The 12,692-nt window shown below is 50.7% G+C and overlaps 1 protein-coding gene across 1 annotated transcript; it reads left to right on the top strand.

Annotated features, from left to right (window-relative positions):
* Positions 1-6,761: 6,761 nt before the first annotated feature.
* On the top strand, positions 6,762-11,056 carry Kazald1 (Kazal type serine peptidase inhibitor domain 1). Its single transcript, XM_059246412.1, has 5 exons — positions 6,762-7,998; positions 8,455-9,004; positions 10,086-10,246; positions 10,329-10,476; positions 10,666-11,056. Exons 2-5 carry the CDS (start codon positions 8,473-8,475, stop codon positions 10,752-10,754), a joined length of 930 nt encoding a protein of 309 aa, XP_059102395.1. The 5' UTR covers positions 6,762-7,998; positions 8,455-8,472; the 3' UTR covers positions 10,755-11,056.
* The last annotated feature ends 1,636 nt before the right edge of the window (positions 11,057-12,692 follow it).

Raw genomic sequence — 12,692 nt, 5'->3', positions numbered from 1 at the left:
GTAGTTAAGGAAAAATGCTGTGGAATAATCCTTCTCTATACTGTGTGAATGTATGTCGCTATGATTGGTTTAATAAACAAGCTAACTGGCCAATAGCTGAACAGGATAAAGTTAGGTGGGAAAGCCGAACTGAGAATGATGGGATGAGGAAGGGTGGGGTCAGAGAGTCACTAGCAGATACAGAGAGAGCAAGATGAGCATGATGTACTGAGAAAAGGTACTAAGCCATGTGGCAAAGTATAGATAAGAAATATGGATTGATTTAAGTGTAAGAGTTAGCTACCAACAAGCCTGAGCTATTGGCTGAGCATTTATTAATGACATTAAGCCTCTGTGTGGTAATTTGGAAGTGGCTCCCAGGATGGGAAAATTCCACCTACAGAAAAACTTTAAAAACACTGTGCTAGAGCCAGGCTATGGTGGCACAGTCCTTTAATTACAGTACTTAGGAGGAAGAGGCAGATGGATCTCTATGAATTCGAGGCCAGCCTAGGCTACAAATCGAGTTCCAGGATAGTCAGGGCTATACAGAGAAACCCTGTCTCATAAAATAAAAACAAAATAATCAAAAAACAAAACCAACCAGCAAACAAAACAACCATTGTGCCAGGGGCTAGAGAAATGGCTCAGCAGCTAATAGCACTGGCTGCTCTTCCAGAGGACCTGGGTTCAATTCCCAGCACCCACATGGCAGCTCACACCTGCCTGTAACTCCAGTTCCAGGTGATCTGACACCCTCACACATATATGTATGCATTAAAAACTCTAATGAACATAAAATAAAAATTTTTTAAATAATAAAAGATACCTATTTTTAAAAACCCAGTGACAAATTCAGTGTGTTTGAAGGCTGAGTTCACTCCATTTTTTTTTTTTAAATTTTATGAGACAGGGTTTCTACGGTGGTTTGAAAGAAAATGGCCCCCAAAGGGAATAGCACTATTAGGAGGTATGGCCTTGTTGGAGTAGGTGTGGTCTTGTTGGAGGAAGTGTGTCACTGTGGAGGCAGGCTTTGAGGTCTCATATATGCTCAAGATACCACCTAGTGTTTTACTCCACTTCCTGTTACTTTTGATCAAGATGTAGCCAGCACCATGTCTGCCTGCACACGGCCATGCTCCCGACCATGATGATAAAGGACTAAACCTCTGAAACTGTAAGCCACCACCTCAATTAAATGTTTTTCTTTATAAGAGTTGCTGTGGTCATGGTGTCTCTTCACAGCAATAGAAACCCTAAGAGAGTTTCTCTGTGTAGCCCTAGCCATCCTGGAACTCATTCTGTAGACCAGGCTGGCCTTGAACTCAGAGATCCACCTGCCTCTGCCTCCCAAATGCTGGGATTAAAGACGTGCGCCACCCCTACTCGGCTCCCTAGTTTTTTTAGAAGAAACAGTTTAGATAGTAACTGTTACTAGCAAAGCTAATTCTGGGAGTCTAGACTTTTCCCCCACAGACTTATTTTTAATTTTAATTATGTGCTTATGTCTGAGTGCAGTTGAAACTGGAGCCCAGAAGAGGGCAGCAGATTCCCCTGGAGGTGGAGTTGCACGTGGTTGTGAGTAGTCTGACAGAAGTGCTGAGAACCAAACTCAGGTCCTCTGCGAGACCTCGTAGCCTCAAGGAAACAAACTCACATTGTAATTTAACATAATGTCTCCTAAGAGGCCCTTCCTAGACTTTGGGGTCTCTAGCTCCACCCAGTGTCAGACAAAAGTAGGTGGACTTTTGTGAGCTTAGCTCCCCAAGCACAAGATCTGGATCATAGCAGCCTTGTCTCTTGTGATCCAACTACATTACTTTTAGACTCTGCAGAGAGAAATGTGACCGCAATCCAAGCCCTAGGTCCCAGGAGGCCTCAGTCTCTTATTCAAAGCCCCACAGTTCTGCATTCTTTGTGAGGACAACAGGGATGGGATTCTACAGATCTGCCACTTGGACTACACTGAGCGGTTTTGCTGAGCATTGTTCAGATTGCCACCTCTCTTCCTAAGCCTTGCCTTAGGGGAGAGTTGACAGAAAAGGCATGGAGAACCCCGGTTTTGTGAAGCCGGAGATGTTCACATGTGAGGCTTACAAACTTATGAACACACTCAGTGTTGAATGGTTATAATCAGGTGCTCTGCGGGGATCAGGATTTTCCCTGGATCTGGTTGCCTAAAATCTACAGATGACATAACCAATGCTTGGCAAAGCACCCACCCTTTCCTGCTTGGAGATCTGAATGCAGTTACCTGGGGCTTTTTAGTTTCAGCCAGTGGGACAGTCAGTTCAGGAGAAGCTTGAATGTTAACTTACTTCCCAACTCTCCTCAGAAGACAACATTAGACTCCATTATATGTACTTGTTTTGAATGAGGGAATTTATGGACCCAGAATTCTTTGTTCTAGTGCTTTTTTTAAACCCTGAGACAGGTTTTCTCTGTATAGCCCTGGATGTCCTTGAACTAACTCTGTAGGCCAGGCTAGCCTTGAACTCACAGAGGTCTGCCTGCCCCATCTCCTGAGTGCTGGGACTAAAGCTGTGTGCTACCATGGTGGCTTGCTCCACTGATTCTTGTTGGCAGCTGCCGCCTGTCTGACAATTCTGTCATTTTTTTACCTGGGGTGTTAGTGTGTCACCCCATCATGGTCCCTTTCTGTCATTTCCCGCCCCTTCAGGGCTTGGAGGACCCAGTCTCAGAGCGTCTGCTGGAACGGCCAGGCTTGACAGTGGTTCTCTATGTCCTTCCTAGGTCTTGGTCATGGAGCCGACCCCCTGCAGTGTTCTTGACGTGCAGATGCTAGGCTGTAAAGACAGCACACGTGTAGAACCTGTTCTCGTCACAGGGAGCAAACTCTTTATATTTGGCCAGCATGACAGTGTCCACCCATTTGGGGGACTTTCTGGCTTCTTGGGCTCTTTGATGGAGGCTGCCTGATGGTTTATGGTCTTTTACCGTAACTCCAGGATGAGCAGCCTGTGTGCTGACAGCCAGGGACAAGAGGCTAGACTGCATTATATCGTAAGAGCAAAGGTTGGAGGCGTGATGTGAGCCTGTCTCAAACAGACCTTACAGACATGTGGAGTACAAGATCTCTTCCTGCCCCATGTGGTCTTGGTAGGGCTCTCAGGAAGATGGCTTCCTTCCTTCCAGGGACTGTCTCAGAGAATTTAGTTTTCAGTGCCATTCACAGCAAGGGCTCTACCTTTGAGCTATATCCCCAGCCTAGGGATTGTCTTAGTTATGTTTCCACACAGTGGGGAGAGGGTAAGTGGAGGGGGAAGGGAAACAAAATAAAGGGTGTATTGAGGAACGAGCTGTCATTGTCGGTAAACGGACCTTTCTCTCCTGCCCATTTGTTCCCAAATACCTGGCAGCCACTTCCCAAATTATCACACAGAGGCTTACATTAATTATAAATGCTTGGCCAGTAGCTCAGGCTTATTACTAACTAGTTCTTACACTTAAATTAGCCCATAATTCTTATCTGTGTTTAGCCATGTGGCTTGGTACCTTTTCTTAGTCCAACATTCTCATCTTGCTTCCTCTGCATCTGGCTAGTGGCTCCTGACTCCACTCTGCCTACACTTCCTGCCTGGCTACTGGCCAATCAGCGTTTTATTAAACCAATTCGAATGACAAATCTTTACAGTGTACAAGAGGATAATTCCACAGTGATTATCTGTGAATTTGAAGCCAGCCTGTTCTACATAGCAAGTTCCAGGTCATTCAGGACTACATAGTGAGATCCTGTCTAAAGAGAAAAAAGGGAGCTGGAACAACAAATGTAGGAAGGCAAGCTGGTGAGATGGCTCGGTGTGTAAAAGCTGTGTGTACTTGCGGTAAAGCCTGACAGGCTGAGTTCAATCCCCACATCCGATGGTAGGAGAAAGAAAACAGACTCTCAAAAGTTGTTCTTTGGCCTCCACTTACTTGCAATAGTATGTGTGCATCTGTGCTCACACACACACACCACTTACACAGAATTATTTAAATTTTAAATAAATGGGCTGGGTGGCAGTGGCGCACGCCTTTAATCCCAGCACTTGGGATCTCTGTGAGTTTGAGGCCAGCCTGGTCTAACAGAACAAGACCCAGGACAGGCACCAAAACTACACAGAGAAACCCTGTCTCAAAAAATCAAAACAAAACAAAAACAACAAAAAAATTTTAAATAAACATAGACTACTTTAAATATTCCTTCTAACGTTATTCTTACAAAAACTGGTCATCAGGTGGTCAAAAGCAGAAGAGGAGATAGTAAAGCTAGGTGTGGGTGACAGAAAGATACTGCCTTGAGATGGAGGAAGAAGGATAAACTAAAGAAATCATTAGCCTGGTGTTTGTCTAGATGTCTTAAAACCCATTCAACTTGTCTGAATGCCTAGGTTTTACAGAAGCCAGCTCCTGGCTATTCTAGTTTCATTTTGTAATGTTACTTGTAGCTAAATTACAATATTTATCTTCCTATCTGGCCAACTCAACTTTCTATATTTATTTAAACATTCTAATTTACCTAAAAAATAGTCTCTATTCATTTTTTGGGGGTGGTATGGGAGATTGGCTTCTACTCTTTCATTATAAAAATAATCTTACAAAATAAAGGATAGTGAGCATTACACTCAACCTCATTCAAAATTCTCTCAGGGTGTTTACTGATATTTATGATATCTTTATATAGCTGTGGTCAGTATCTATATACTTATTTTAATCTTATTTTCTGCTTTAATGAGAGCACCAATTTGTCATCGTAGGTCAATACAAAGCATTTCATCTTAATTATCTATCTCGAGGCTTTCTGACTTAATTGATTCTAATATTTATAGGAAGCACAGTTCATCTGTATCTATTCTGTCAGGGTAGACCATGTGTTTCACTTTCTCCTCAAAATGATACCCCACTATTTTCAATAACTGTACCAAAACAAAGTTCATGAAGTAGAGGCCATAAAGTGAGTCCTCCCAAGTAGTCCCAAGAGTTTTTCCTGTTGTTTGTTTTTGGAGACAGGGTATTGTGTAGCCCAGCTGGATGTCACACTCCCTGTGCAGTCAAAGATGACCTTGAACTCCTGATCCTCCTGCCTGAGTTCGGGGATTACAGGCATGTGCCACTATCATATTAAAAAAAAAATTGTGGGGTTTAGAGCAACGGCTCAGAGCCTGATGGCTTGAGTTCAGGTCCTAGGGCTCACAAAGCGGCAGAAGAGAGCACTCCCACAGGGTGTTCTCTGACTTCTATGCATGTGCACATAGTGTGTACATATACACTTGACCATGCACAAACACAAAAATAAATATAGAAAAAGATTAGGGAACAGCAAGATGGTTTAGCGGGTAAGGATGCCTGATGATCTGAGTCCTGAAAATTATCCCCTGAGCTCCAAACATGTGCAGTGGCATGCATGTGCCTGCACTCATATACACACACATGATAGACACAACACAATAATAACTTTTAGAAAAAGATTAACCATCAGGAGTTCATCTGAATCTTGCCTCCCTCCTGGACATGCAAAGGATGCTGTCTGGTAGTGACTATGTACTAGAAATACTTTCCTTTGGCCAACAATAGGAAGCTGGTCAAACCAAGTCAAGTTTAAAGCATAAGTAACGCAAATTCTTTTGCTACTTCTATTGTACACCATTGTTGTTTAAAGGTGTTTTAGAGCCGCGCGAAGCGGTGGTGGCGCACGCCTTTAATCCCAGCACTCGGGAAGCAGAGCCAGGTGGAGCTCTGTGAGTTCGAAGCCATCCTGGTCTACAGAGTGAGTTCTAGGATAGCCAGGACTGTTTCACAGAGAAACCCTGTCTTGAAAAACAAAAAACAAACAAACAAACAAATAAATAAATGAATGAATGAATAAATAAATAAAGAGTCGCAATGGGTAAAGTGTCAGAGGATGAGCATATCGCTAGCTAGGCTTTCAAATTCTTATGCGAACAAATCCCTTCTAAACTATTAATTCAGGGCTGGAACTGCAGCTAAGGGACATAGCTCTGACTTAACATATAAAAGGCCCGGGGTTTAATCATCGGCTACGCAAAAGTTACAGTAGGAAGGTTTTCAAAGTGACAGAGGAGACCTAGTATAGGCAGTATGAATTGTGATTAGTCCCCGCTGCTGCAAACCCACCAGAGGGCGCTCGTTCTCCGTCGATTTAATCCCTAGCCTCTCATTAGTGACAGAAAATTCAGTTAAAAGTCATCTTCAGAGTCGGGGAGTCTTTCACGTTTAGTGCACAAATGCTTCCCAAGAACTTACTTAGCAGCCAGTCGCGGGGGTAGAGAGTCATAAAATACAGTAGTGAACCAGGGGTGGTTTCTACTAGGGGCGCAATGCATGGCAAAGACTAATAGCAAACACCGGGAACGATAAGGTGGAGGGAGCGCCTGGGACCCTGACGCTGTGGTTTTGACAGTGGCTCCTAGCGCTGGACGCCCACAGTCCTTTAGATCTCCTTGACAGCTCCCACTCTACCTCGGGGCGGGGGCGGGGGGGACGATCGCCGCCCCAAGGCCACTGTCAGTCACAGCTAGGGACATCCCCCAGTGCCTCCGTCCTCCGCTAGGCAAGCCTCTTTTCCAGAACCTTCTGCAACCCTCGTCGGTTCACTTCTGCTCCCAGGTCAACACTATTTGTCCTCCAGCCAAGGGACTGCCTAGTACCACCATCAGCACCTGCCTGTTCTCGTTCTTTCCTGGCTTAAAACCCGCGGGCTTTTCCTTTTGAACGCCTAGTTTCCCGTTCCGATTCTCGCGACAGTTCCGAAACCTCGCGTGAAATTTGTTTCCCGTCCCCTCGGAGTTTGGGGTGGTCGGTGGACAGCTCTCGCCCACCTTCGTCAGAAACCCTCTGGCCAGGAGCGGCGTCTGTGCGGACGGAACGCTCCTTTGAGGAGGGCTTGGTGGTGTTCAGACCCGCGCGACAAGAGGAGGGCCTCAGGCCGCACTAGAGAGCCGGGCCGCGGCGGGCCCCGTGCGCACGCGCACTCAGGCCCCGTTACACCTCCTGGGCGGAGCCTAGACAAGCCCCGCCCCTCCCTTGCCAGAAAACCGGGTTTCCTACCCCGGGAGGATTGCCGCTTCTGGAAGCTGTTTAGGGGCGGAGCCTGCCTTTTTCAGGGTGGTGGGCGGGCCTCCGGGGATGCTCTGCTTCCTGCCCCCAGCCCAAAGTGCCACCGTGGCGTTGGTGGCGGTCTCCAGACTGAACACTTTTGGCCCTGAGAGCCTCAAATTGGCAACCTGTAATCCGGACCCCGAGAGACGCCCTACGGGGAGTTGCCCGCCGGCCTCTCTGCGGCCGCTAGCCAGTTCCGACCTCTAATCACCAGGCTCCTCGCTGGCTCAAGCACCTGCCCTATGGTGGGCGGAAGGTGGCCAGATGTGGGATGGCAGATGGAAACGCTTATAGACTAGTCTGCGCCCGGTGGAGAAACTGGGTGGGCACAGCTGCACACTGTCCCCGGAGGAAGCCGGCCCTGGGCCTGCCCTCCAGAAGTGCCCATACATCAACGCAAACTTTCTTAGCAACAGAACCCCTTCCTTCTTCCCATTATGCATGCAGCTGTTAGCCGCTCTCAGGAACTAAATCAGATGAGACAGGACCTAGGGGTTCAGCCAACAGTTCGAGCTCCTCCGCTATTCCCACCCCTACTCTTCGTCCCCAGTTCTCACACCCTTGCTTTCCCAGCTTCGGTGTCTGGTTGCGGCTGCTCTGTGCACTCACTGTGACTTTGGGCTAGGGTGGAAGTAGAAGGCCCAGGGAGGGTCTCTGTGACTGGATAAAATTATCGGCCTCAGAACCTGGGAAGAAGGCGGGTATTCGACGTCTGGGGGCGGAGAGAGGGGCGGAGGAGTTCCCCTTTGAATCTTAGTCGGTGGGCTGCCGGCGCTTCTCGACCAAAGCAGAGGTGGCTAGCGGGTCTGGCTGGCGTGCATACAACTCTTTTCGTTCCTCTACCGGTTCTTTAGGACTGGAAATCACAGCTGTTACGAAGGGCCTAGTTCAAGGCACTAGGTGAGTCGCTGGGACTCCCCCATCATCAGCAGCCCACCCTGAACTTACTTCAGGTGTAGTTTTATACACCTCTGGGGCAATGGTGCATCAAAGTTGGGTGGTTTATGGAGAGGGTGCTGGTGTGTGTGTGTGTGTGTGTGTGTGTGTGTGTGTGTGTGTGTGTGCGCGCGCGTGCATGTGTGCGTGGATGTGTGTATACGTGCATGGGTGTTAGGGACCATATCCGGAGCTTTATCACCCCTCCTCTCTTCACTCTCTATCCCCCAAGACCAGATCAATCAACTGGCATAATCCCCAGGGAGTAACCAGACACTTTGTTGGGGCTTCTAGTTGGCTCTAAGGTAGCAGAGGAAAGGGCAGTGTTAGCAGCAAGCTTTTGTACGAGGAGCAGTGAGGCTGATCTTTTCGAACTGGCTTTGTTTCTGACCTCCGGACCTGGCTTCCCTCTCCTGGCAGGGTGCCACCTACGCGCTGATGCCCCGAGTGCTCAAAGGGCTTCCAGCTAACCATGCTGCACCTACCTTGGCGCTGCCCCTGCTACTACTATTACTGCTGGTGGTGTGGACCCCGCTCCCCATTAGCGCGAGGCGGTCCACAGGGACTGATTACCTGCGGCGAGGCTGGCTGCGGCTACTAGCCGAGGGCGAGGGCTGTGCTCCCTGCCGGCCAGAAGAGTGCGCTGCGCCGCGGGGCTGCCTAGCAGGCCGGGTGCGGGATGCGTGCGGCTGCTGCTGGGAGTGCGCCAACCTGGAGGGCCAGCTCTGCGATCTGGACCCCAGCGCCAACTTCTACGGGCGCTGCGGCGAGCAGCTCGAGTGCAGGCTGGACGCGGGCGGTGACTTGAGCCGAGGAGAGGTGCCGGAGCCGCTGTGTGCCTGTCGCTCGCAGCGCCCGCTGTGTGGTTCCGACGGCCGTACCTACGCGCAGATCTGCCGCCTGCAGGAGGCCGCCCGCGCTCGGCCCGACGCTAACCTCACTGTGGTGCATCCCGGGCCCTGTGAATCGGGTACGCAAGCCCAGGGCTCTTTGTACCAGGACTCGGGCGTCCTAAAAGCACTGCTCCCCGATCCCCGACAGGATTGGTCAGCAGAGAGAAAAGATGAGTAAGCCCGAGAGCCTCCAAAGGCTGCCAACTAAAACGCAGGTCGAGATTTGTGGCAGGTTTAATGTAATGAGCTGCCTGAGAACCAGACTGGCAGGGACCAGCCCTCCGAGGGAACAGGCATATAGCCAATAGCTGGGTCAGAACTGAAAAGACCCCAAGACAACCCCCCGCCCCCCACCCCGAGACTTTGCCCAGACTGCTGGAGCCCTGGCAGAGGGATTTTACAGCCTGTTAACCACAGCTCCCGCCTCTCCCTTTTCTCTTGCATTTAGGGATTAGTTGAAAGGAAGATGGCTTCTTGCTTTCTGTCGCCCCTCATCCTTGGGGTTGGGGGATGTTCAAGACTGAGGTTTTCTTTGGCGGCTCTCACTTCCTCAGCCTCCACCTAATGAAGTCTAGCTGGGCTGCAGTTGCAGTAAAAACAAACGCGCCACTAGGGGGTCCCACCAGTTTCCCCGGTGCAACAAGGTGGTTTCAGGTTCCCCTGCCTCGGCACTGGTCCCACCTCCACCCGCTCAGAGCCCAGACCGTGTCACATTCTCACGACATTTGGAATGTGGCTGCTCTTCAGGCCTTTGGGAACTGGGCCTGCTTAGAAAAGGGGAAGGAGGGGAGAGAGGTGTTGGTTACACAGCCCGCAGGAAAGGGGCCCCAGGGTAGAGTGAGGACAGGGGAGCAGTCCAGGACAGAGTGTGGTTGCTCAGCTAAGCGATGGGTCTGTAGGCAAGTCTGTGCAATTTGCACACTGCTCCGTGTACCTGTGCATCTCTGTTCCTGCTTTTGCGCTCTTGTGTGTATCTGCACCTACATTTGTCTGGACCTGTGCTTGTGGAATATTTTCTTTGCAGACGTGTGTTCACCTCGGCATGAGTTGTGTGTGTTCTGCCCTAAACATGTGCGCATTAACGTGTAAATTGTGTTCTTGCTGAGCTGGATACAGCTTCCTGTTCTCAAGCCTCACCCTCCCATCCCCCTGCCCCAGAGCCCCAGATCCTATCACAGCCTCACAATATTTGGAATGTGACGGGACAGGATGTGATCTTTGGTTGTGAGGTGTTTGCCTATCCCATGGCCTCCATTGAGTGGAGGAAAGATGGCTTGGACATCCAGCTGCCAGGGGATGACCCCCATATCTCTGTACAGGTAGGAACAGGGAGCAGGGGCATACTCTCGGGAAACCTAGGGCTTCCCCAAATGATCTTGCTGACAGCACATCTGGCTCCAGTTTAGGGGTGGACCTCAGAAGTTTGAGGTGACCGGCTGGCTACAGATTCAGGCTTTGCGTCCTAGTGATGAAGGCACCTACCGCTGCCTTGCCCGGAATGCCCTGGGCCAAGTGGAAGCCTCTGCTACCCTGACAGTGCTCACACCAGGTAAGGGGGCCCCAAGCTCTGGGCTCTGGGCATCAGGAGGATGGGGTGTATTAGGACCCTTGAATTCGTGTAAGGAGCAGTCTGCATGGGAATGTTGTGCCCCACAAGCGTAGCTTCCCCACACCCTGAGCTGTGTCTGCTTTGTCTGGGCCCCCTCTGATCTTTCTCCTTCATCACATATGTTCACAGACCAGCTGAACGCCACAGGATTCTCCCAGCTGCAGTCACTTAGTTTGGTTCCCGAGGAAGAGGCAGAAAGTGAAGAGGACTACTACTAGGTCCAGATCTCCGATTTGTGGGTGTAGGTGGATATGGTATCCACCCCTGCTGTTGAGAAGATGTGGTGGAGAAGACTGGAAAGGGCGAGCAGGGTCCTTTCATGGATTGTTTAATGCTCGCTGTAGCCTCAGTTTACCTTTTCTCAAAACTCATCTTCTGGACGCTTTCCCTCACCGAGTTCCCAGGGACACTTACCAAGTGTAGTCCTTTCTGCAGTGTGAGCACAGTAGAACCGACTTAGTTCAGTGCAGCGGGAGAGGGGTCAGCCCATGTCTTACACCCCTCCAGTGGATAAAGCCCACCTGGCAAATGACTAGATTCAGTGGGCACCAATAAAAAATAGTCAAACAGAGCCACGCTGCTGCAATAGTTCTGACAGATGTGCACATGGAGACCAGACACCCCTGAGTGGCATCTCACTCCAACAGGAGGACTCCGGCATCCAGTGATACAAGCCCTAAACACAGGCCTGCTCTGGGAAAGAAGGCTTGCGCTCAGGCCTATACTGCCCTCTCCTGTCCTCTAGTGAGGGAGCCTAGAGTCGTCTGGTTGGAGGGAGGGCAGAAGTTATCCCCTACCCCGTTGGTATAGGGATAGATTACCAGTTCCCCAGTCCTTATTCTCATCTCCTCCCCAGGCAGAGTGGGGAAACAGATCTATGTGAGTGGGATCCCAATATGAACGTTTAAACTGAGTGGTTGGGGAACCCGTGTTAGCCACACCCTTCCTCTGCTCCCTCATTTCCTTCCCATTTCCCGGCTGAACCCCAAAGTCATAGTAACCCTATTTCCAACTGTCCCAGCGATGACCTGTCTTATCTGATTTGAAGTCCTTCACAAAAGCGCTCTTTGGACTAAGTCTCCCCTTCTATTCTCTGGACCTAGCCCAGGGACACGGAGGAGCTTATGAGATTGTCTGAGGGTAGGTTGGAGTTAGTCATCAGGCCAAGATGCTGTGTGTGGAGAGCGACAACCTCCTACGCCCCGGAGCCTCCCGGAGCTGGCGCCACCTCGGGGAGGGACCGCATTTGGCTCAGCGTCTGCGTTTGCTTTGTGGGACCCAACGCAAGCTGCTGGGCCCCCTGGGAGGGGCGTGGCCGGGAACCCCATCTTCGGGGCTGGCCACCCTTCCAGCGTGTATGCACTGCGTTTTCAACAGCTTCTGCCTGGCGGCGGCCACTTTTCCAATAGGGTTCTCACGGTGGTCCCCGGTGGTCGTGCTCCGCTGTTTGGGCCCCACACTTGCAACGAACTGCAAGGGAGTAGGAGATCTGGGTCGAGCTGGCGAGCATCTTGCTGTGTGATCTCAAGAAGGTCCGCTCCCCCTGTGAGAGGGGACCTGGGTCTGGGTCCCTGCGTCCATCGTAGCTTGTTCTTCGCTCGGTGGGAGCTCCAAGGTGCCTCTGTGGCTTGCCTGTCTCCTCTCACCCACCTGCAGAGCACAGGCTGACTCTTCGCCCAAACCCGAAATCTGTCGCGTGGGCAGACTCTATAAGGGGTTACCTCCTTGACACCTCAGTTTCCCCCTCTGCCGCCTCGAGGGTTTGGGCCCTGAAGCCTGGAGTGGAAGGACGCGCCGCGGCGGCCCACCGCCTTCATCCTCCCCGCACCCCGCCTCTGCCGCAGCGGACGGGGTTTAATAATGTCGCCGGAAAGTGACACGCGATTTATTATTAAAGTAATGCGGGCGCGGGGACGGGAAAGGTTTAATAAACGCGCTGAGATGCCTAGGATTATTCACCGCAAATAAATGAGAGCGCGGGCGGTGTTTTAATAAATAATTTCCCGCCGCTCCCGAGGGAGCAGAGGGGAGGAGGACGGGGGAGCCGAGCGGCTGCTGGCACTCCCGGCTCCGCAACCCCACGGGTTTCCGAGCCTTCTTCACCAGTCTGCTCACAGCAGCTGTGTGCTGCTCGTGGAGAGCCGAACCAGAGAGGC

This window comes from Peromyscus eremicus, chromosome 1 (assembly GCF_949786415.1).
Source record: "Peromyscus eremicus chromosome 1, PerEre_H2_v1, whole genome shotgun sequence".
In the NCBI taxonomy this organism is placed as follows: domain Eukaryota; kingdom Metazoa; phylum Chordata; class Mammalia; order Rodentia; family Cricetidae; genus Peromyscus; species Peromyscus eremicus.
Note: the sequence above shows the minus strand (reverse complement) of the source record. Positions and strands in the feature narration are given on the sequence as shown.